This window comes from Theropithecus gelada, chromosome 4, assembly GCF_003255815.1.
Source record: "Theropithecus gelada isolate Dixy chromosome 4, Tgel_1.0, whole genome shotgun sequence".
In the NCBI taxonomy this organism is placed as follows: domain Eukaryota; kingdom Metazoa; phylum Chordata; class Mammalia; order Primates; family Cercopithecidae; genus Theropithecus; species Theropithecus gelada.
In genome coordinates, this window is record NC_037671.1 from 130846091 (window position 1) to 130871726 (window position 25636).

The 25636-nt window shown below is 40.3% G+C and overlaps 1 protein-coding gene across 2 annotated transcripts in view; it reads right to left on the minus strand.

Moving 5' to 3' along the window:
• Positions 1 to 25636, minus strand: part of PLG (plasminogen) — a 50972-nt gene that overhangs the window by 5644 nt on the left and 19692 nt on the right. For both annotated transcript variants that reach the window (XM_025382618.1, XM_025382617.1), the window contains exons 10-17: positions 24931 to 25090; positions 15623 to 15804; positions 14959 to 15107; positions 12718 to 12811; positions 9317 to 9437; positions 7648 to 7722; positions 7062 to 7202; positions 4872 to 4978 (exon numbers count right to left, since the gene is read on the minus strand). In XM_025382618.1, the coding sequence (XP_025238403.1) occupies positions 4872 to 4978; positions 7062 to 7202; positions 7648 to 7722; positions 9317 to 9437; positions 12718 to 12811; positions 14959 to 15107; positions 15623 to 15804; positions 24931 to 25090 (1029 nt within the window). The remainder of the gene's footprint in view (positions 1 to 4871; positions 4979 to 7061; positions 7203 to 7647; positions 7723 to 9316; positions 9438 to 12717; positions 12812 to 14958; positions 15108 to 15622; positions 15805 to 24930; positions 25091 to 25636) is intronic.

A 25636-nucleotide genomic window follows, 5' to 3' on the forward strand; every position in this document is an offset into this window, starting at 1 on the left:
CTTCCTTCCTTCCTTCCTTCCTTCCTTCCTTCCTTCCTTCCTTCCTTTCTCTCTCTCTCTCTCTCTCTCTCTCTCTCTCTTTCTTTCTTTCTTTCTTTCTTTCTTTCTTTCTTTCTTTCTTTCTTTCTTTCTTTTTCTTTCCTTTCTTTCTTTTTTTATTGACATGGAGTCTCATTCTGTCACCCAGCCTGGAGTGCAGTGGCACGATCTCGGCTCACTGCAGCCAGCCTCCACCTCCCAGGCTCATGCAATTCTCCTGCCTCAGCCTCCTGAGTAGCTGGGATTACAGGGGTGCGCCACCACACCCGGCCAATTTTTGTACTTTTAGTAGAGGCGGGGTTTCACCATGTTGGTCAGGCTGCTTTCGAGCTCCTGACCTCATGACCTTTCCGCCTTGGCCTCCCAAAGTGCTGGGATTACAGGCTTAAGACACCATGCTTTATGAGTTTTCTAAGTCCCGACAGCCAGTAAGTGGGAGCCACGTTTCCAATTCAGGTTCGTCTGTACCATCCCACATCTTCTCTGAGCTTCAGGTTCCTCATTTGTAAACTAGGAACAATAATATCTAATTCATAGAGGTTTGCAGCATTTAAATTTTTAAAAATGCAAAACACTGGGAGCAGCCTGGCACACCCATAGGTGTTCCTCATTTGCCAAGGTTCCTTTTACTTGACCTCAATGCTCCCAGACCCAGCAGTGCAGAAAGAGAGATCAAGAAATCAAGGAGGTGAAGTTTTTAAATAGTAGGAAAAGCACAGAAAAAGGAAAGCCAACTTTGAAATCATCTAGACCATTCATTTTTAAACGTTTGGTTAAACCAAAACCAAAACAAAAACAAAAACAAATCTTTCTTCAAATGAAAACTTATGCAAAGGGTGATGTGAAAAACACCAGTTGAAAATTCTGGGTTTTTGAATGAGGGGTTAGAGCCGAGTGGTACAAAGAGGTAACATGCCTAGTTCAGGTCTGTCTGGCTAGTGGCAGAGTCAGAACGCATTTCCAGGTCTTCAGACTCCTAATGCCCTCACCAACACCTCTGAGAAACTGAAGCAGGGATCCTAAGACAGTCTTAGTGTTTCAACGGCCGAGGGGGCTAGGCTGATGGATATAATTATTGTCAGGGCATACTGCAAAGAGAAGAAGGACTCCCTAAAATGTATTACAGGTGCTGATACCACATCCTGCACAAACGTTCCCTCTCTTGTTCTCACCCACACCCATCAACCAATACCAAATGTCATCCTAGACTTGGGGCCGTGGGACCTGTCTACCTCTCCCCGAGCTGTAAGCCCCCTGTTTAACACCATCCCATACATATTAGACATATGGGTATTTTGGAAGAAGAGTAGTTTAATTGTAACTTTTGTTGTTAATGTTTTGCACCATGTTTAGAAACCCAGTCTGGCTAATTTCACATGAAAAATAACCTAACACTCTTAACTTGACGGCTGAGTGAAAACCCCACTTACCTAGGGAAGCAATATGAGTGCTGAAATTATGGGTTAAGAGACTCAGAGACCTTTACTGGTTTTTTGCTTGCTTTAGGTGTAAGGGAAATATACAAATAAAAAATGGATCACACCCCAAAGCTTCAACACCAAAAATACCTTGCTAACATACCCCACTATGAAACCAAAGACAAGAAATTAACTACAAATAAAGACCCTGCACAAGGCTTTGGTCCTGTAAAAACATCCAAAGAACAAATCTATTGGCTGTATTCAACCTACACTGCAGTTAAAGGAACATAAAGGCCGGAGTGCCATATATCCTCCAAACAACCACACCAGTTCTCTATCAGGGGTTCTTAACAAGGGTGAGCTGGCTGAAATGAAAGAACGGGAATTCAGATTTTGGATAGGAGTGAAGATCATCAAGATCCAGAAGGATGACAAAATCCAATCTAAGGAAATTAAGGATCACAATAAAATGATATAGAAGCTGAAAGACAAAATCACTGGTGTAAAAAAGAACCTAATGGATCTGACAGAGCTGAGAGCTAAGAAACAAATTATAAGAATTTCACAAAGCAATCCAAGTATTAATAGCAAAATAGACCAAGCTGAGGAAAGAATCTCAGAAATGGAAGACTGGCTTTCTGAAATAAGACAGTTGACAAAACTTAAGAAAAATGAATGAAAAGGAATGAACAAAGCCTCTAAAAAACATGGGATTATGTAAAAAGGTCAAATCTATAAATCACTGGCATTTCCAAAAGGGACAGGGAGAAAGTAAACAATATAGAAAACATTTCAGGATATTGTCCATGAAAACTTCTTCAACCTTGCTAGAGAGGCCAATAGTCAATTTAGAAAATACAGAGAACACCTGCAAGATTCTACACAAGAAGATCATCCTCAAGACACACAATCATCAGATTTTCCAAGGTCAAAATGAAAGACAGAATGTTAAAGGCAGCTAGAGAGAAAGGACAGGTCATCTACAAAGGGAACCCTATCAAGCTAACAGCATGCTTCTCAGCTGAACCCCTACAAGCTAGAAAAGATTAGGGCCTATATTCAATATTCTTAAAAAATATCCAACCAAGAATTTCATATCCAGCCAAACTAAGCTTCCTAAGCAACAGAGAAATAAGATCCTTTTCAGATAAGCAAATGTTGAGGGCAAGAGAAAGAAATAAAAGGCATCCAAATAGGAAAAGAGGAAATCAAACTATCCCTGTTTGCAGATGACATGATTCTATATCTAGAAAACCCCATAGTCTCAGCCCAAAAGCTCCTTCAGCTGATAATCAACTTCAGCAAAGTTTCAGGATATGAAATCAATGTACAAAAATCACTAGCATCCCTATACACCAACAGAAGCCAAGCCCAGAGGCAAATCAGGAACACAGTCCCATTCACAAATGTCACAAAAAGAATAAAATACGTAAGAATACGGCTAACCAGAGAGGTAAAGATATCTACAATGAGAATTATAAAACACTGCTCAAAGAAATCAGAGATGACACAAATGAATGGAAAAACATCCCATGCTCATGGATTGGAAGAATCAATATCATTAAAATGGCCATACTGCCCAAAGTAATTTACAGATTCATTGCTATTCCTATCACACTGCCAGTGACATTCCTCACAGCACTATTAAAAGAAAAACTATTTTGAAAATTTATATAGAACCAAAAAGGAGCCAGAATAGCCAAGGCAATCCTAAACAAAAAGAACAAAGCTGGAAACATCACATTACCTCTCTTCAAACTACGCTTCAGGGCTACAGTAACAAAAACAGCATGGTACTGGTAAAAACAACAACAAAAACAAACAAACAAAAAAGACTCATAGACCAATAGAACAGAATAGAGAGCCCAGAAATAAGGCCACACACCTACAGACATCTGATTTTTGACAAAGCTGACAAAACAAGCAATGGGAAAATAACTCCCTATTCAATAAATGGTGCTGGGGTAACTGGCTAGCCGTAGGTAGAAGATGGAAACTAGACCCCTTTCCTTACACCATATACAAAAATCAACTAAAGATGGGTTAAAGACTTAAATGTAAAATCCAAAAGTATAAAAATCCTGGAAGACAACCTAGGCAACACCATCCTGGACATAGGAACGGGCAAAGATTTCATGAAGACGCCAAAAGCAATCTCAGCAAAGGCAAAAATTGACAAATGGGATCTAATTAAACTTAAGAGCTTCTGGACAGAAAAAGAAACTATCGAGGGAGTAAATGGAAAACCTAGAGAATGGGAGAAAATATTTGCAAACTATACACCTGAAAAAGGTCTAATATCCAGCATCTATGAGGAACTTAAAACAAATTTACAAGAAATAAAAACCATTAAAAAGTGGACAAGGGACACTAACAAACACTTTTCTAAAGAAGACATGCCTGCGGCCAACAAGCATGTGAAAAAAGCTCAGTATCACTGATGGTTAGAGAAATGCAAATCAAAACCACAATGAAAAATCATCTCACACCAGCCAGAATGGCTATTTCTAAAAAGTCAGAAAATAACAGATGCTGGCAAGGTTGCAGAGAAAAGAGAACACTTATAGTTGGTGGGACTGTAAATTAGTTCAACAACTGTAGAAAGCAGTATGGTGATTCTCAAAGAGCTAAAAACAGAACTAACATTCAACCCAGCAATCCTATTACTGGTGATATACCCAGAGGAATATAAATCATTCTACCCTAAAGACACATGCACATAAATGTTCATTGCAGCACTATTCACAGTAGCAAAGACATGGAATCACCTATATGCCCATCAGTGACACACTGGATAAAGAAAATGTGGTACATGTACACCACGGAATACTGTATAGCCATAAAAAAGAATGAGGTAATGTCTTTTACAGGAACATGAATGGAGCTCAGGCCATTATTCTTAGAAAATTAACACAGGAACAGAAAGCCAAATACCACATGTTCACACTTTCAAGTGGGAGCTAAATGATGAGAACTCATGGACACCAAGAAGAGAGCAACAGATACTGGGGTCTACTTGAGGGAGAAGAGTGGGAGGAGGGAGAGGAGCAGGAAATACTAAGTGTTGGGTTAGTACCTAGGTGACAAAATAATCTGTACAACAAATCACTGTTTACATATACCAGAAACTTGCACATGTACCCCTGAACCTAAAATAAAAGTTAAAAATTAATTAATTAAAATAAAAACGTTCTGAAAACAAAAAGAGAGAGAGACTCAAAGACACCATTTTCTTCCCCTTGACTATGTACCTTGAAGACTGATTAAGACGTAGGTACCCAGGCAAAATCAGGAGTGGGTGGACCACATTCGTGGATAGGAATTTGCACAGCTTGCTCCTAAATGCTCATTTTGTCACATGGACTGTAGGTCAAAACCTGTTCATTATGTGGGCAATGGAATTTATCTCACCTTGGGTTTCTCCCCAGCCAGTGATGAAACATTCAGTCCGGTCAGCGACCACATAATTTGGGGATGGCAGACAAGCTGGGATTACTTTGTCAGTGATGATGGCAGGACTGAAAGAAAAGCATCAGCAGTTATGTTTGACTGCTCTGCTGGCAGCTGCAACACCCACAACCAGCCATCCCTGCCTTGAGGCCCCGGAGCCCTCTGAGCTGGCACTGCCTTGCTTCACTGACACAGAGCAACGTAGAACACAGCGTTTCACCCTCACATTTGCCTATGTTTGCCTAAGGACTACACAGACATAAGGTTTCATTTGAAAGGCATCAGTTGCATGCAAGATACTGCTGGTGGCCTTCACCTTTGAAAGTAGGGATGACAAAGGTGCACTTCTCATGCATATTCTGTGCACAACTGGAATCTCATGCCGAGTGCGTCCTTTCATATTAACCAAGTAGGGCATTGATCCATCCATGGAGTGTCTGAGATGCCACCAAGAGGCTGTAAAATTGCAAATGCATTGTGTGCCCAGAGCAACTTGCTCCATCCTTGGATCCTCCACTTCCTCCTCAGTGAAAGTTGCTACACCATAGTTGTAAGAATACAGTAAAATACTTGATACCACATGAAAGAAGATTGGAAATAAGCCTCTTGCTTGAACAAAATGGTATTGTGTTCAAAGAACATTCATATACTTTAGAGTCCCAGGGACTTTCAAACATTAGAGCTCTGGTTTTTAGACCTGATTCTACTTTAGTAAGTTCAAGGGGATAAAGGATTGGAAATGAGAAATGCCCTATTCTGATCAAGAATCATCATTGTCACCAACTTTGAAGCAGGCACACTTTCTGCTTTTGAGCATCATCAGAAGGCCCAGCCTGTCGTGCAGACGTCCTCACTCTACGGGTTCCCTGGTGGAACACTAAATGCCCTAGGCTCTTGGAGAGTGGGGATGTGGGGTGGGAACTCTAGACTTGAAATGTATCAGCCTATCAGAGAACTCCAAAACCCAAAATTTCCAAATTACTTGTTCAAACCATCAGAACACCACAGCTCTCTGAGGACCATGAGGAACCTTCTACTTGCACATTTGCTGGGTGGGGAGGACACTGGAGAGCACAAAGGAGATCAGCTACTGTTTATAAAGGCTGAGCTGGAAAGGCTCTTCTCTCCTTCTGGAGTGTCAGAGCATCCCAGGACATCACCCCTCAGTTCACAGACCCAGAGAAGTTGCCCCGGGATTGTGGCCAGGTCCAGGAGAGCAGCTCAGGCTCCTGCCCCGTGCCTTCCCATCCAGGCCATGCTCATCCCTGTCCATGCCGACACTCTGTCTTCCAGAGTTGCTAGCACAGCGAGCACCCTGCATGCCTTGTCACCTGTCCCAAATCTGCTTCTCCTACAAATAGCTGTTTCTTAGCTGACTCAGCTAGTATCTGGCTCCAAACAGCACTAACTTAATAAGTGACATAAGCAAACGTATCACTTTGTCAGGCTTAATGAAACAACATTTCAACAGGAAAGAGAAAATCAAATCAAAGAAGACAATAATAATGTAATTTGCACTTATAAATTGTATTTGTGATTTTTTTGACATTGTGAAGTTTTTTGTTTGTTTTGTTTTGTCTTTGTTTTTGTTTTTGTTTTGGTACAGGGTCTTACTCTGTCTCCCAGGCTGGAATGCAGTGACATGATCATAACTCACTGTAGCCTCAAACTCTGGGACTCAAGTGATCCTCTTGCCTCAGCCTCCCAAGTAACTGGGATTACAGGCACCCACACCAGACACCCAGCTCGATGTTGTGGTTTTTCAAGTGCTTTGAAATAAGTACAGTCTTATTTGATTCTCTTAAACATATTACGATGAAAGGAGAATTGTCATCCTGGAATAACTGCATCGTTCTCTCATCATGAATGTGGATGAACTGGTGAACATTAAGTGAGTTTTAGGGGTAACAGAGTACCTCATATTTCAACTTTTTCCACATGAGAAAACTGAGTCCTGCTGCCTTTCTCAAGAGCACAGCTAGCATGTGGCAGGGCCGGGGTTGAAGACTGATGCTGTCCCCAAAGCCTTTGAGCCTTTCGTGTGATAGACAGCCCCTCCCCACTGCCATGCAGTGACCATGACCCATAAAACCCAGACATAAAGCAACTGTCTTCACCAGCATAGGGTGAAGACCACAGGTGAGCGAGTACCTGCTTAGCTTTAGCAAGGCAATATCTGCTCCTGCGGGCTCCGAGAACATCTTAGATACTTCTATTTCCTGAACATGTGGTTCGAGATGCTTTTCTCGGTGTGCACCCAAGATGACCTTGTAGAATGAAGGCCTTGGGGACCTAGAAAAGATGAGGATGTCAAGAGCAAAATACGGTCCGGCCCCTTCAGGTAACCTCTGTGCCGTGAACTTGATGCTGTCTCCCTGACACCCTTGGCTACTTAGAATTAGTGACTTCTGAGTGGCAAGAAGCAAAATTCATTATTTGCTCGAAACAGGCAGTTAAGGAATGTTCTCAGGCTGTTTGGGTGGAGACTGATGCCTATGGTAGTGAACAGTTCTATTCTGCAGTTTATTCACGCCCACAAAATCATCTGTACTGTGTCTTTCCTCTGCAGTTTCTCTCTAGAAACCCTTCCTTTCTCCCTTATCTGATTGCCCTGGCCTGGTCCCTAGTGTCACAGCCAGAAAAGGAAGGGAGGAAGAGAGAGAAAGGAAAGGAGGGAAAAGAGGGAAGGAAAAAGTATTTAAGACAAAACCTCATGTCAATTGTCCCCTAAACATACTTCTCCAAGCAGTGGGCAGCAGTCAGCACCCACTCTGGGGATATCAAGGTGCCTCCACAGAAGTGCATTCCAAACCTAGAAAGAGGATTTAGTTCAAATTTTAGTCAAACTGATACTTTGTTCTGCTCCATTGTACAGAAAACATACAGAAAACGTGTCTTTCTGACACGTTCACTTAATTTTGACCATGTTCATATTCCCAAAGGAAAGGACTGTAAGCCCAGCATCAGGACGGTAGTAACTTTGACCAGTGCTCCAGGAGTGGGATTTTTCAAAAGGGCCCATCTATGCCACTTTTTCTGATGCTTTGGGGAGGTACAGACACAGCCTGTCTACAGGAGAGCAAAGCTAAGTGACTCAGCATGAAGCTCTACAGTAGTGACTTCCACCCCACAGCCCAGGACTCCAACAGAAGCGACCAGCCCAAGACCTTCCCCCAAGGTCTCTTTCATTTTTACGACAAGATCTATGCAAAGTCTGATGAATCACTCTTCAAGGAGCCAGATGTGATTCTGAACAACAGTGACTCATGGGGGTCTTCTGATCTAACCTGAGGAACTTTACTTTTGAGGAATGTTTCCTGAATCACTTACTTTCTAGGACTGTGTGGGCAGGTAATAGCTCAGAATACTGGTGTGAGCCACTTGGAACCAGATTGTAATGAAGAGGAATAGAGACAGGAAGTGCATGATGACAGCATGTTGATAAGTCAGTGAGGATGTAGACCACCACACAGTTTAGGAAGGAATGAATCTGAGCTATGTGGAATGTGAAAGCTCTGTAGAGCAGGGAGTTAGTAAACGATAAAAATCAACTCAACAGCAGAGTGAAATGCAATGCGATCAGGTTTGTCGATGGCATTTCACAAACTTATGGAAAGGAGTCTCTTTACGGGAGAACAGCAATTGAGCACAGGTGTCCTGGTGTAGAAATGAGATGAGGAAGCAAAACAGGCAGGCAGATGGGCCTGTTTCCTACGCATGCTTCCTAAGAGATACCCAAAAAAACAGAACTTATGAAAGGCATGTTCCACTGAAACAATACCCAAAATGTCCCAGTTCCCTGGGATTGGACTGATCACTCTTAATTTATGGGGATCATGATCTAGAATTTTTTTATGTTTGTGAATGGATGAGTAGCCTCTGAATTGAATTCAATGATTCACAAAAGTGTCCAAAGAAAAAAAATCTGTGCCTGTGATAGACTGTAGATAATTTTGTCCTTGCTCTCCCAACCCAGAAAGTGTCACATTTCTAAAAACTTCCCTCTCTTTTCATCTGACAATGAGACAGTGGATATCCATAGAAATCCTCGAAGCATCTTCAATATTTTCCAGCAATATTGGAACTTGGTGTAAATCACTGTGCCTACAGATTTTGATGGAGCTGCCCAGATCAAGAAAAAGACAGCAATTTTGGCCATTTTCACAGTAGAGAACCTATAAAAATATATGTATTTTAATATATATATTTATATTTAATTTATATATAATATATATAATATATATAAATATATATATATATTTCAATTTTTGTAGCTTTTTTCCCCCTGCAGAAAACTTAGAGGCAGGTACTGATGCCTTAGCTGTGTGGGTTTTGTGTAAATGTAGAAGGGTTTTGTAGGGCTTACATGGAGGGACAGTATAAATCATTTCTGGGCCTGTTCTTACCTTGTTCTAAGACTGATTTGCCAGGGCCAGGAATGTGCGTAGGCCACACACCCCCCTACAACCCTTCCAGGACATTTCTTCGGCTCCACTTGAGGCTTCCCACAATCAAATGAAGAGGATGCTGTGGCACAAGGTGGGAAAGAAATCCCATTTGAGACAAGGTAGCCATTTTGTGGTGTAAATCGAGACAAATTCCAAGCCCTGAGTTTTTGACATCTCAAAGGCCAAACTAAATAGTAAAATCATAACCATCTTTTGGAATATTTTCTCTAAGTTTCAAAAGTGGTAGTAGACAACACAGGACCCTGTCTTTTCAAGAAAATAAAAGCACTTTATAATTACTTTGTTGGAGAGGTGATCAAACAAATTGGTATAGTTTAGCATCAGAATGAGATCTTTTCTGAGAAGACCTTGATTGGGACAAATGGTTATTTGTCATTGTTATTCTGACTCCATGCAGTATGTTTAGAACACGATGTCATCCTTCCCATAATCATCATCATCACCATCACCATCTAAACCATGTAAAGTTTACTAAAAACCATAATTGTCATCACTGCTGAAAGGCAGAAAGTTTTCTTTTTCCATGTGAGTCTCTGTGTGTGCATGTGTGTGCGTGTGTGTATGTGATTGTATGTAGCAAGGATTACTGTCCTAAGTTGAAATGTTGCCTTCTCTCAGCCAGCTTCAGGACAGCTCCTCTGGGGAGCCTCCCATGACTAACTGACGGCCGTGGGGGTGACTTAAACACATGTGCCTTTATTCTTCTTTTCCTCTTCCCTGCCTTCTCTCTGCAGCCAGCCCACAAGGTCTCTGGAGGTAGGGACAGTGTCCCATCTTTGGTATCACCCACCAATGCCTACAACAGTGCAGGGGCTACAGAGGATGTTCAAAAATGCTTCTCTGTTGTCTCCAGCCCTTCAAGGTCTTCAAAAATATAAATGTTAATATTATTAATAATTATTCATAAATTATTAATAACAACTGTAAGAGGAAATTCCTTCCCAACCAACCAGAGATTCTATGCTCTAGTGAATCTGGAACCTGGATTTTCCAAATAACTTTACATTTGCCATGGGCTGTTCTGAGAATCTGTCTGTGGAAGACTTTTTAAAAAAAGAAACAAGGCGTAGAATGCAATCGTCTTCTCTAGTGCTGAGCTCAATTTCTGCTAGTATGCCTTACATACAGTAGACATGCATCATTGTACTAAAAGAGTAACTACAGAAATAATGGTACCCTGCTCCTACTATTCAAAACAAAACTGAACGTTTCTATTTATTTTTACTTATTTATTATTTGTACTGTATATGTTGGTGGAAAGGAAATAGTTATTAAAATCATTCACCACCAGAGGTTCTAGCTTTCTCAAGTATGAGTCATGTCTGAATAAACCACATCCTTCTGTGTGAAACAGTCCTCAGGATTTCCAAGTGTCTGGTGGGAACCCTTCTCACCAGGCTTGGGGTTAACCTCACTTGTCTCACCTCAAGGTAAGGTGGGGGACCTCACAGTCCTTTGGGAAAAATCTTGTTCCCATTCTTTTTTTTTTAATTATTATTATACTTTAAGTTCTAGGGTACATGTGCATAACGTGCAGGTTTGTTACATATGTATACTTGTGCCATGTTGGTGTACTGCACCCATCAACTTGTCAGCACCCATCAACTCATCCTTTATTGTTCCCATTCTCCCTTCTTTCTCCAGTCTCTAAGAACCTGATTCTTGTACATCCTCAGTGTGGGTGAGGACACCAGAATTGCACCTGGGAAGCTACAGCACTTCCCTTCCATGGGAGTCAAAGGTGCATGAGTCCCAGGCACGGTAGTGGGGTCTGAGGCAAGAAAGTCAGTCTGGGCTCAACTTCAAGGCAGCCTGTCAAGGATAGAGAGCCCGGGCAGTGAGAGGCAGTGGCATGTACCAGATGGGGCCAGAAGTGGAGAACTGGAACTGACCACATGGAGGGACTTTGAGGTAGAGGTGCCACCAAGATGCTTCTGCAGAACAGACAAAAGCACCCACTCGAGGAAAAAGTCAGCTATTAACTCACACTAAATCCAGAGAACACAATGCCACATTACAATAATACTGGCCAAGTAGAATCTTTCCTATCATCCTAACCCCTCCTTCCTCCCTCTTGCTCTCCCTAGGAGTGGCCCAAATGTGATGATGGGCAGTGTGGCTCTCATGGTCTTCATCACTGCCCTGTACCACCTCCCTAGGCAATCTTGGGATGCTGGTCTTCAGTGGACTTGGAGGCCAAGCTCCTTCCCCCAGCTCAAGGTCCCTCCACATGGCAGACCCAACCACAAGCAACCAAGTTATGCATAGGAGAAGTCCAGGGTGGCTTTCTGTAACTAGGACAAATTGGCCAGCAGAATGTTAAATATGGGACAATTCCAAGTAGCTTCCTTTTTTTTTTTTTTTTTTTTTTCCAGAAATACCCATGGATTTGTTATTCTAATTGTTTAAGAACTAATGTCAACTCCCTTTCCCCTGATCCAAGCCTCATACTCCCAACAAAAGTCTCAGAGCAATGAGGAAGGAGCACAACAAGCAGTCTGTAAGCTATGTCACTAATGTGACCTGTGAGTAGTAAACTTATGAGAAAGGCCATCTGGGGCTAAAGAGCTGCACTACCTTTCGCTAATTCCTAGGATGGCCATCTGAGGTTTACAATGCGCATTACATGCTTACCTGTTTCCTGCTGTTTGTATTTTCTTTCTTACTTCTCCATGGAAGGGGTACTTTTTTTTTTTTTTGAAACAGAATCTCACTCTGTGGCCCAGGCTGGAGTGCACTGGTGCGATCTCGGCTCACTGCAAGCTCTGCCTCCTGGGTTCAGGCCATTCTCCTGCCTCAGCCTCCCGAGTAGCTGGAACTACAGGCACCTGCCACTACACCTGGCTAATTTTTTGTATTTTTGGTAGAGACAGGGTTTCACCATGTTAGCCAGGATGGTCTTGATCTCCTGACCTAGATGGTCATGATCCGCCCACCTCAGCCTCCCAAAGTGCTGGGATTACAGGCGTGAGCCACCGCGCCTGGCCGGAAGGGGGAACTTTTTCATCCGAATGACTCTAAATGTTTCATGCATCCCACGCTAGACATGGCAGCACTCAGTGGGACCATCCTGAGGCTGACTAAATTACCTCTAAGCTTGCTCTCTGGGAATTTTACATTTATTTTATTTATGTGTGTCTGGGGTGATGGGCAGGTGTTCCACTAACAAACGTGGGCAGTAGTAGGGCAGGTTCAAGATACCCGTGCGGAAGAGTGGGGTCTGGTGGAAAGGGCAGCCATCTCCTCCCGAGAACCACTCCGCTCAGAAGCCCTTTTCCTTTTTTGTTGCAAATCCATGTTAAGGAAGCAGTTTCCTTACCAAAAAGAAGGCAACCTACCACACTGAGGGACATCACAGTAGTCGAAAAGTTTTCTTGGATTTGTCGTGTAGCACCAGGGACCACCTACATCACCATCAGGGTTACGGCAGTACTGAAAACAAGAAGGCATGTAAGCTCCAGCTCACATGGGGCAGGAGAGGGAGAAGGTGTTCTGAGGCTCGTACATTTCATGTCTATCCTTAGAAGACATAAGGGAGTGTTTCTTTTCCCTTCCTTCCTTTTTTCTTTTTCTTTTAATTTTTTTTTTTTTTTTTTGAGATGGAGTCTCGCTCTTGTCATCCAGGCTGGAGTGCTCAGTGGCACAATCTCAGCTCACTGCAACCTCCACCTCCTGGGTTCAAGCGATTCTTCTGCTTCAGCCTCCTGAGTAGCTGTAACTGCAAGTGTGCGCCACCATGGCTGGCTAATTTTTGTGTGTGTGTGTATATTTAGTAGAGACGAGGTTTCACCATTTTGGCCAGGCTAGTCTCGAACTCCTGACCTCAGGTGTTACACTCGCCTCAGCCTCCCAAAGTGTAGGGATTACAGGTGTGAACCACCACGTCCGGCCTCTTCTTCCTTCCTATTATTATTATTGTTATTGTATTTTTTTGGCAAAGTTATTTTTTGAATGCTCTAAAGCCGTCCGTCCTGTGCCCCTGTTCAAAAGGAGTCATGAGGCCACACCCCTGGACAGGGAGTGGTGACCCTGAGGGGTCTTTGGGGGCTGGGTCTCCCCTTCAGGAGCCTGACCCAGTGGAGGTCTTAGAGCCCCAGCACCGAAGGACAGTGGGACATCATTGATGTGCATTGTCCCTGGAGGGCACTGTGCTCTCCTGCCCGATGAAGCCTGTTTGCTGTTGATTTAGAAACATTTATTTCCATGCATTGTGCACCCTCTACGGGGCAAGACACAGAAAGGCAGTGTTGTCCTTCCCTTCATATGATACTGTGATAGAATAAGAAATGTGTATTTAGTCTCTGCCCTCCCAGTTCCTGACACAGAGCTCCTAAATCCCTTGGGAGTTCCTGAGTGAAGGGAACATCTTTTGTTCAAATGAAGCAACTCTTGGTGGGTTCCTGGATAGTCTTAGGATGGGGCTGGTTGCCAAGGGAACCAACCATGTGATCGGAGGGTTGGAACTGTTCAGCCCCCTACGTCCATCCTCCAGGGAGGGAAGAGGAGCTGAAGGTGAGCTGGTCTCCAATGGCCAATGATGTATTCAACTGTGCCTCTGTAATGAAGCCTCCATAAAATCCCAGCAAGACTGCACTTGGAGAGCTTCTGGGTTGCTGAACACTTGGGGTACCAGGGGCTTGTGCACTGAAGAGGGCATGGAAGCTCTGAGCCCCTTCTCACATGCCTTGCCCCGTGCATCTCTTCTGTCTGGCTGTTCACTGGGATCCTTTGTAATATCTTTCATAATAAATGGGTAAAAAAAAGTAACGTGTTCCCCTGAGTTCTCTGAGCCACTCCAGCAAAGTAATCAAACCCAAGGAGGGTCATGTAGAAAAACAGATTTTTATCCAGTTGGGCAGAAGTACAGGTCACAGCCTGGAACTTGGGACTGGCATCTGCAGTGGGGCAGTCCTGTGGGACTGAGCCTTAACTTACGGGATCTGACACTGTCTCCAGATACAGTGTCAGGACTGAGTTACATTGTAGGACACCCAGCTGGTATCTGCTGGAGACTTGTGTGGGGCGTGAGGAGAAATCACACCCATCTGGTGTGAGAAGTGTTATGTTGCGTGGGTGTGACAGTGGGGGAACATAGACACTTTGGTTTTCCTTATATCTCAGTCTTCCCTCTACACAGGCCCCAGAGTAAACCATCGCAGGGAATGCACGAGGCTAAGGGAAGTCCCATGGTGACCTGATGGCCCATCCAAATCTTTTCTAGAAAAATCTGACTTAAACTTCATAAAGGGCAACTTTGATTACCGGAGCCTAGCATACAAACACTAGAAACTAGAAACAGTGCCCAATAATGGAAACTTTAAAGAAATGTCACTAAAGGGAAGAGGCCTGAGAACCCTCACATGCGTGGAGGTTTCCTGGCCTGTGCTGCTTGTACTTTCCATACTAAGGCCTATTATATTCTATCTTAGTCCCCTGATGCCTTTCCAATATTTTCTTCTGCCCCCTCTCCCAGCTTACAAAAAAGAGCAGTCCAGGCAGATTTTCTGTAATGCAGAACCAATTCTGTTTGCAAAGATTGGTGAGCAAGAGGCAAAAGAGTCCAAGTCAAAGTGGCTTACGTTTTTTTCCAGACCTGCCCGTGGATATGTCTCTGGAGTGAAAATGAGGTGGCTGTGGGGCTCCTGGGCAGCCCATTCCTGGCATGGTGTCCCAGTAACAGTGGTTGCCTTCTTGCCTCGGTATCTTTTCCCATTCCCAAACATACAGTCTGTACAGGGGGAAAAAATGGATGCTTATGAACAGCCGCATAGACCCAGGATGATATGGAATCAATACAGTCATGTCAGATTTCTCTAGGATGACAGAATCCGGGGCCACATTCCTCAGAAACTGCAGTGCTGAAGACTGCAATGAACACTGCCCACCTTAAGAAATTACTGGAGATGCTTATTGGCTTGGAAAGAATCACACATATGGCAGCATAATAGAATAGGAATTTGGACTGGGACACTGAGATAACCCATTTTAGAACAAGGTGAGTGGTTAAGTTGAGCACCCTGGAGGGTTTGCACCTGTCCTAAAGGCACAGCCCACTCACGTTGTGCCAAAAGTCACACCTCTGCCTCCTCGAGAGAGTGCACTGAGGCTTCCTTCCACATGGCCAGACCCTCTAAAAACATTTGATTTCCCATGTAGCATGGAAGGCTTCTGCATCAGTGGGATTTTCCATGGTTTTTCATCCCAGCGTCCAAGTGTGTAGATGTCTAGCCACAGATTTCTTACCTTCCTCGGAAGGAGTCTCTGCATCTGGAAGTTGGGCAACAGGCGGAGGTGCTGCAACACTCCCTTCTGTTCCTGAGCATTTTTTCAGGTTGCAGTACTCCCACCTGACGCTGGGGTCCGTGGTAAAACACCAGGGACCTTTATCGCCATCTGGATTCCTGCAGTAGTTCATTGTCAGGCCACTGGAAATTCCAAAACAATAGAGGTCACAAGAGGTGGGAGAATATTCAGGGGCACCCAGCACCCTCTACGTTTTGTTCTAACAAAGTGTTAACAAGTGGCTCTGAAATAGGTGCAATAATGTTGTACCAAGCACAAATGGTCCTCAACTTCTGAACAACTGTGTACATTTCAAAGACAGATTTTAATTTTTATTTACAAAATCAAAAGTAGGATATGCTCCATATTAAAAACTCAGATCATACGTAAATCTGTAAATAACAGGATCAGAATATCCTCCTCCCACCTTCTGCCAAATACATTTCTCAGGAATAACAGGTACAGATTTTAAAGTGTATATTTTATATTTTTATGCACATAAAAATGTATCTCTAACTGTTTAGCTCTCTGTATTTCTCTCTGTAGGACTATATTGTGACATGTGCATTGGAACTAAAATATATTTCTCCAAGGAGGAAATGACATCCAAGATGGTATCATTCTCGGGCCAGTCACCTTACTCTAAGTACTCATAGTGTAACTAAAGGGCTCTACTTTTACTATGAAAAACAACCATGAAAATAGTGTTACTGTCAATACCGTGTCAGGTGTGTCAAGTGGGTTTGTTTCTGCAAGACTTATCAAAGCCGCCCTGGGAAACTAGCTCCCAGGCAGGATGCCATTTCTTTAGGGTGGGTTCCTGGGCAGGACATCCTCTCCTGCTCTCAGTCCATCCTCTGCTGGCCACAGTCACTCCAGGTCTGAGGGAATGGGTGATGAGTTGACAGAACAGTGGGACTCAAGACATAAAGGGAGACTGCTGGGTAGACTATGGGATCTGAAGAGGTTGGGCAGCTACGGAGGAGTCCGAAAACAAGGGAGTAAGAGGCAAAGCAGGCGAGGACGCCGGGCTGGGAGGATCTTGGAGGATGTGCTCCCCTTCATGCCTCCCAAGAATGTTGCTCCAACCTCTCAGTATCCTCACATTCATGACCTGTGACTGTCTGAGAAAACGGGAAATGTATTATGTACCATGGGAATGTAACATTGTTTCTCTAGAGACTCTGCACATGTGATCTAGTCTCAAGCCCAGACACCCCATTTGAGGAAGCTCGTAGTCCAAGCAACTGAATGTGTTAAAAGGCTGAGCACTTGAAACAGATTTCCACTCTTTTCAATTGAAGTATACTTTTACATAGTGTGAAATGCACAGATGATGATTATTATTATTATTATTATATTTTATGTTCTAGGATACATGTGCACAAAGTGCAGGTTTGTTACATATGTATATATGTGCCATGTTGGTGTGCTGCACCCATTAACTCGTTATTTACATTAGGTATATCTCCTAATGCTATCCCTCCCCCCTCCCCCCACTCCACAACAGGCCCCAGTGTGTGATGTTCCCCTTCCTTTGTCCGAGTGTTCTCATTGTTCAATTTCCACCTATGAGTGAGAACATGTGGTGTTTGGCTTTCTGTTCTTGTGATAGTTTGCTGAGAATGATGGTTTCCAGCTGCATCCATGTCCCTACAAAGGACATGAACTCATCCTTTTTTATGGCTGCATAGTATTCCGTGGTGTATATGTGCCATATCTTCTTAATTCAGTCTGTCATTGATGGACATTTGGGTTGATTCCAAGTCTTTGCTATTGTGAATAGTGCCGCAATAAACATATGTGGAAATGCACGGATCTTAAATGTCGTTTGGTGAGTTTTGATGATCACCTATACTTGTGTAACCCACACTCCCATATGATACAGAACACTTCCAGTACTCTAGAAACACCCTATGTCAAGGCTCATTCAATTCCTGCTACCCTCTTTCAACTGCCAGAGGGAAATACTATTGGTTTCTTTCACCAAAAATTCGTTTTGCCTCTCCTCAAACCTGATATAAATGGACTGACACAGAATATACAATTTTGTATCTGCCTTCTTTCCTTAATACAATATTTTTGAGTTCCATCCATCCTATTTGAGAGGGTCAGTCACTTCTTCATTTTAATTGCTTAATAATATTCCATTATATGAATAGATCACAAATTATTGATTCATTTTCTCATTGACATTGTAGTTGTTTACAGTGTGGGGTTATAAGAACTAGAGCTGCTGTGAATATTCTTGTAGATCTCTTTGTGGACTTCTGTTTTCATTTCCATGGGGTAAATATTCAGGAATAGAATTGCAGTTTTGTGGGGTAGACTCATATTTATTTAACTTTACAAAAAACCAGCAGACTGATTTCCAAAGTGGTTGTACCATTTTGTACTTTAACCAGCATGTGAGAGAGCTGCTCATCCTCACTCCACATCAGTGACAGCACTTATTGTTGTGTCTTCTTAATGATACCCATGCCCATTAAGTGTTGGTGACATCTCGTGATGGTTATAATTCTTATTTCTTTGATGGCTAAGATCATTTGCCATCAAAGAAATGGTTGAGCATTTTTTCGGATGCTTATTGTCCATCTGTCCATCATCCCCAGGGAAATTTCCTATTCAATTCTGTTGCCCATTTTAATTAGGTTGTTTGTCCTCTGAGTGGGAGAAACGTTTGTACTCTAGGTACAAATCATTTGTCAGATATATGGATGGAGAGGATTTTTCTTCCAGTCTGCTACTTACCTATTAATTTTTTAACAATGACTTTTAATGAACATAATTTTCATTTTATGAAAGCCCAAATTACAATTTATTTTCTTTTAGCTCTAGTGTTTTCCGGGTCCTGCCTGAAAAAAATTTTGCCTTCCTCAAGTTTGTGAAAATATTATATATTTTCCTGGAATTGTTTTATTTCAGCTTAAGTTTTAGCTCTTACATTTAGATCTAGGAGCTTTTGCACATTAATTTGGGGTGGAAAGTAGAAGTCAAAATTTGTTTTTATTTTTGTTTTCTAGATGGATATCCAGTTGTTTCACAATGATTTTGGAAAAGATGTTTTTCCCTATTGAATTGCCTTGTCACCTACACAGAAACTAAATTTATCATGTATATGTGGATCTGTTGTTGGACCATCCATTTCTATATCTGTATACTTTTTTTTTCCAGTACCACATATCTTGTTTACTGTGCCTTTATAAGTCTTTACCTTTGGGTAAGTAAGTCCTCCAACTTTTTTCTTCTCTTTAAATATTGTCCTGGTGATTCTAGCATATACGTTGTCACATTAAAAAAAAAAAAAAACACTGCTGAGAATCTTCCTGGGTATGGGCTGAATCCAAAGATGAATTTGGTGAGAAGTGATATTGACTCTCTTAACATATAAGCATGATATATCTTTATTTAGATCTTTTAATTTCTTCCTTAACAATTGGGAATGGGCTGAATTCAAAGATGAATTTGGTGAGAAGTGATATTGACTCTTTTAATATATAAGCATGATATATCTTTATTTAGATCTTTTGATTTCTTCCTTAACAATATTTTTTAGTATGCAGTATATAGTTCTTGTGCATATTATGTTAAATGTATCACTAAATATTTTGTGGTTTTGATACTATTGTCAGTGATATTGCTCTGACATTTTTATTTTCCAGTTGATTATTGGCAATGTATAAAAATACAACTACTTTTAATATATTGACCATGTATATACTTATGTGTTCTCCAATCTTGCAAAATTTAATTATTAGTCTTCAGGACTCTCTGCATTCATTAATTAAGCTTTCCGTGAATATAGGCTGTTTTACTTCTTCCTTTCCAAACTTTAGGCCCTTTCTTTCCTTCCTTTTTTTCTCTCTTTTTGTTTTGTTTTCAGGTCTTACGGCAATGGTTGTGACCAATGTAGTAAAATGCTGATTAGAAGTATTGAGAGCAAACATATTTTTCTTATTCCCAATCTTAGAGAGAAAACATTCATCTTTTGCCATTAAGTTGATGTTATCTAGAGGTCTTTTGTAGATGCCCTTGATCAAGTTAAAGAAGTTCCAGTCTATTCATAGTTTGCTGAGACATTTTATCATGGATGAGTGTTAAATTTTGCCACATTTTTCTTCTGCATCTATTGACATAATCATATGATTTATCACTTTTATTCTGTTAACGTGTTGGATTACATGGATTGTTTTGTAAATGTTAAGCCAGCCTTGGATTCTTGAAGAGAAGCGTCACTTGTTTGGGATGTTCATCATGTTAATGATTAAAATTTTGTTACATCTTTTTATGTTTATGTTCACAACACATAATGTGCTATAGTTTCTCACAATATCCTTGTCTACTTTTTTACAACTAGTTTTTTTTTTCTCACAAATTGAGTTGAGAAGTGTGCCCTTCTCCTCTATTTTCTGTAACAGATTGTGAAGAATTGGATTTTTTTAAATAATAAAATTTCTAATGATGCCATCTGGGCTTAGAGTGTTTTCTGTGGGAAGTTTATTGATTTATTAATATATATTAACCTGTTAAAGATTATATACACATGTTGCCTTTAATAGATATCAGGTTGGTTAGAAATTCAGTTTATTCAGTGTCCAATTTGCTTATTTGTTTTTCTAAGGAATTAGTCCATATTATCTAGGTTATTGAATTTGTCAACATAAAGTTGCTCTCGATATTTGTTTATTAGCTTTAATATGTAAAGGATCCTATAGCAATGACTCTTCCCCTTTTTCACTCCTGATGTTGATGGTGGTGCTCCCTCCTTTGTTTGTCATCAGTTTAGGCAGAGTTTTATCAATCACATGGACCTTTGAAAAGAACCAACTTTCTGCTTCACGGATTTACTCAATTGTTTGTCTATATTCGTATACACTGGATTTCACTGATTTTCATTCTTTCTTTTCTTCCACTTACCTTGGATCTCACTTGCTTCTGCTTTTCTAGATTTTTAAATTTTCTTAAATCAACAGTTCTCAAAGTTTTTGGTCTTAGGACCCCTTTAACTCTTAAAAAGTATTGGGAATTCTAAAGAGCTTTCATTTCGTAATATATACTATGAATATTTATTGCATCTGAAACTAAAAATGCTTTTAAACATAATAGACAATCACACATTTTATTAGCCATCAGAGAGATAATGTGATCAAACATTATGTAGCCTCTGGGAAACTCTACTGTACATTTATCAGGAAATGAAAGTGAAATGGTAAATAAAATCTTTTTTTCTTTAAATTTTAAAGTGTTTTAACCTCATAGACTGTTTCTGAAGGGATCTCAAGAGACTTCTGCAGGTTTCTCCAGACCATACTTTGAGAAATGCTACCTTAAGTCATTGATTTTTACATGTTCCTATTTTCTACTCAAAGCATTTAAAGTTATAAAACTCTAAAAACATTTGCTGCATCATGCAAGGTTTGATATATTGTATTTCTACTATTATTCAGTTCAAAACTTTTCTAAATTCCTTGGTGATTTCTTCTTTGAATTATGAAGTATTTGGAAATGTGTGGTTTCATTTTCAAATATTTGATAATTTCCCAATTTTTTTGTTATTTATATCTCATTTAATTCTGTTTTGCTCAGAAAACAGACTCTATCATTTTAATTCTTTTAAATCTATTGAGACTTGCTATAAGGCCACACATATGGTATATGTTGGTGAATCCTCCATGCATACTTGAACGTGTATTCTGCAGTTTGGCGTAGTGTTAAATAGGTTGACAATTTCCTTTAAAACATATATATTCTTTCTGATTTTTTGTGTATTTTTTCTATTATATTTTGTTTGAGAAGATGTATAATCATACGGAGAGAGACATTAGGATATCTCAAACTCTAATTGTGGGCTTATCTGTTCATCTCTTTAGTGCTGCCAGTTTTTGCTTCATATATCAGAAGGGCTCCTATGAGAGTACAACCCATAAGTCTTAAGGAATAAACCTTTTTTTACTTAAGAAATAACTTTTTCATCTTGGTATTATTTCTTGTAGATTACTTTAGGATTAACATTCCACTTCAGCTTTCTTCTGATTCTTATTTTCATGATACATCATTTTCCACACTGTTTTTTGAGCTAGCTCTTTACAATTAAAGAGCATGTATGGTAAAAAGAACATAATTGGGCTTTGAATTTTATTCCGCTTAACAATCTCTGCCTTTTATGTGCAATGTTTAATCCCTTTATATTTCATATAGTTAGGAGTATATTAAATATACTTTCAGTTCAGTTTAAGTCTACCATAATGCTATATATTTTCTCTCTTTGCCATATCTTCTTCATTCTTTTTTCTTTCTTTCTGTCCTTTTGGATAAATGGAATATTCTTATTATTATCTATTCCTCTAAGTTTAAATTTTTTTAGTTGCTCTAGGATTTACAATAACCCTTTTTAACTTACCACCTTCTACCATTTGTTTATATTATATAACTTCATGGATAATGTAATAAACTTAGAACAGTATACTTCCATTTATCTCCTACATTATTTATGTGACTATTTAAAAATTTTTTACTTTTACATACGTTAAAATAGCAATACATTGCTATCATTTTACTTCAAGTAGTCTGTTATTATCTTTTTGTTTGTTTGTTTGTTTTGAGTCTCGCTCTGTCGCCCAGGCTGGAGTGCAATGGCACGATCTCAGCTCACTGCAACATCTGCCTCCTGGGTTCAAGCGATTCTTCTGCCTCAGCCTCCTGAGTAGCTGGGATTACAGGCATGCACCACCATGCCCGGCTAATTTTTTATTTTTAGTAGAGATGGGGTTTTACCATGTTGGTCAGGCTGGTCTTGAACTCCTGACCTCATGATCTGCCCAAATCGGCCTCCCATCAATTATCTTTTAAATAAATTAAGGCATTAAATATAAATATTTTACATTTGCCATTTCCAGGGTTCTTCATTGCTTAGTATAAAGTTCCCATCAAGCACTACTTTTCTTCTACCAAAATAGATTGCTAGAACATCTTTTATTATATAAGCCTAGTAATGAAATATTCTCTTAGTGTTTTTTTTTTTTTTTTTTTTGCTGGGGGGAGGCAGAATATGTATTTATATAACATTCATTTTCAAGGGATATTTTTGCTGAATATAACATTCTATGTTAATCCTTTTTATTTTTTTTTTCTATCACTTTAAAGTTGTTATCTGATTGCTTCTGACCAGCATAGTTTCTGACGAGAAGGCATCAGTCATTTTTACCACTATTCTTCTGTGTAAACATATGTGTTCTTCTTCTGGCTTCTAATAAGATTTTTCTTGTTGCTTCAAGTGTTTTTTCTGTCCTAATATCTCTTTTCTCTCTTGTGACTTGCTTTACACATATATGAAATCTTTTGATATTTTTGATATTTTCACAGGTACTCTTGAGGCTCTGTTTCTTTATTTTTTCAATCTTTGTATGTGTGTACTGCAGTTTGTATCACTTCTATTGAATTATTTTCTAGTTAACTTTTTCTTCTGTAATGTCTAACCTGATGGTAAGTCTATCCAGTAAATTTTTCACTAAACATGTACATTTTTTAGTTATTCAATTTCCTTTTGGCTATTTTATAATTTTCCTCTGTTGATATTATCCATTTGTTTCTTGCATGTTCATGTTTTCTTTAAATCCTTGAATACAATTATGATATGTATATTTCAAATCTTCTTGCCAATGTCTTCATTTCTGGGTCTGTTTGTATTGAGTGCTTTCTCTCCTGGTTATGGACCACACTGTCTGGTAAAGTTATAAATTTAGGTCACACATTGTGGATGCCACATAACTGAGCAACTTGATTTTGTTGTTTGCCTCTAAAGAGGGTTGAATTTTCTTCTGGCAATCAATTAACTTACTTGGAGATCATGCTGAGTTTTTTAGACTTGCTTTTCAGCTTTACTATACTCTTTCTGGAGTGGACTTTATTATAGGAATACACTTAATCCTACTTCCAAACTATGGCTTTATGTGGTGACTACCGAATGCCCAAGATATTCAGCGAGGTCTGTCCTCTGACTGGTCAGAACTCAGATATCCCCAGTGCTCTGTGAGCTCTGGCATCTCCATTGAACTCACTGTTCCCCTGCGGTTTTTCTTTCCCCAGCAGCTGTTCTTTATCCTACTTTCTCTCTGGAACCTCTCCCTGTGCATATGCAGCTTTCTATGTAGCCAAAGACTTGAGGACTTTTCTATGGACATTCCTGGAGCTCCTTTCCTCCACAAATCCTTTCATGTTATTACTTAGCTTAGAAAATCTCAGTTGTTTTAGTAATCCCAAACTCCAGTCTCCCTCCTCAGTTCAGCAAGACTGCGGTGGTCGGCTTGGGCTTCATCTCCTTGTTCTTCAGCCCAGGAGGGGTCTCCAGGAACAAAGCTGAGGGTATTATGGGGTTGATTTCATTTGATTCCCTTTCTGAATTATCTCAGTTTATCTGTTCTCCAATATGTAAAAACAGTTTTTTCGATATATTGTATACTCATTTATGGAAGAAAGGCTGTCCTTGTTAGACCTGGTTTTCTGTTCATCTAACAGCCTCTTTTGCTTTTCAGCATCTGTGTATCCTGCTTTTGTTCTTCATCTCCCAGCAACCCATATCCTTTCAGACCACTGGGTGCTCAGGACCCACTGTGTTTATACAGATCAGTATATATATATATATATTTTTTTATGCTATATATATTCTAATATACACACATATATGTGTACATATATACACACATATATGACATACAAGTATATCATAAGTATATACAAGCATACATATACAAGTATATACAAGTATATGATATACATATATGTGTGTATATGCACACATATGTATACATGTATATGTGTACATATATTCATACTTATATAAAGTATATAAAGTATACATACTTGTGACCCAAGACAAAAATAGCAAATTCAACCTTCATTTCAGGGGTTGGGGGTTAAAATGATAGATTTCTATGGTAGAAATATTGCACTGATATTTAGTGGGCATTGTGGAATGGTACTGTTTCTAAGCATTTGCTCATATGCACTCCTGAGTTTTCAATTAATGTGACCTCATCACCTGCAGATATCCTCCTGCTTCCATAAAACTACTCAGGAAATATAGCCAGCCTAAAATTTCTCTTCTCTCAGGCCCTTTCTTCAAAAGCAAGGTTCTTGAGACATTTTTCTACACATTCTGGCTCTAAGAGAAATTTGGTCCTAGGAAGTTGGCTTGAAGCGTGAAGCATGGCTCTTTTAACAGAAATTTCATTTGGCTGAAGCCCCTCTTACAGTAAAAATCAAAGACATACGCATTTGGGTAGTTTTCTGGGGTCCTCTGATGCCAGTGTGGTGTCATAGATGACCAAGACTGACACTTCTTTCCTGTGACAGTGATGGAGGATGTGCCTCGGTAGCTCTGCCCATCACCATGGTAGCACTCCTGGACCACAGGGGTAAGCTCAGGTGGTGCTAAAATTAAAATAAAAGAAATCAAGCTTAACAATTACTGAGAAAAAAAGAAGCGTGAAGCAATTTATGACAAAAACAGTACAGTAGCCTCTGAGAATTATGACTGTTCTCTTTTCTGTATTAGCAGACAGATTAACATAAAAAATAGATTTATAGCATTTTAGAACATTAATAAGTTCTTAGTAATATTTCATTTAAAACCTGGGTGGGAAAGAACAGATAGAGTACTTAAAATTGGAAACTGTACTTATGTGCAAGCTCTTTTTTATGGATCTCTACTGAGTGTTCATGAGAACACGAGGGCAGATGAGAGGAGGATGCATTAGGCAGTGCAGACTGTGAATGGTGAGTGGCTGTCAGTCGGGGGCAGACATGAAACCTTTGCACATTTCTCTAGATCCTTCCCCAAACAAAGCCAAAGACCAAAGCTTCTGGGTGATAGGGCAGGAGATGGCCCTGCATCTAGGACTGCAGGCAAAGATCCACAGCTTCTCAGAGAGTGGTGGAGCCAAAAATCTTATTCCCTTGGAGAAGTTACAGGGAATC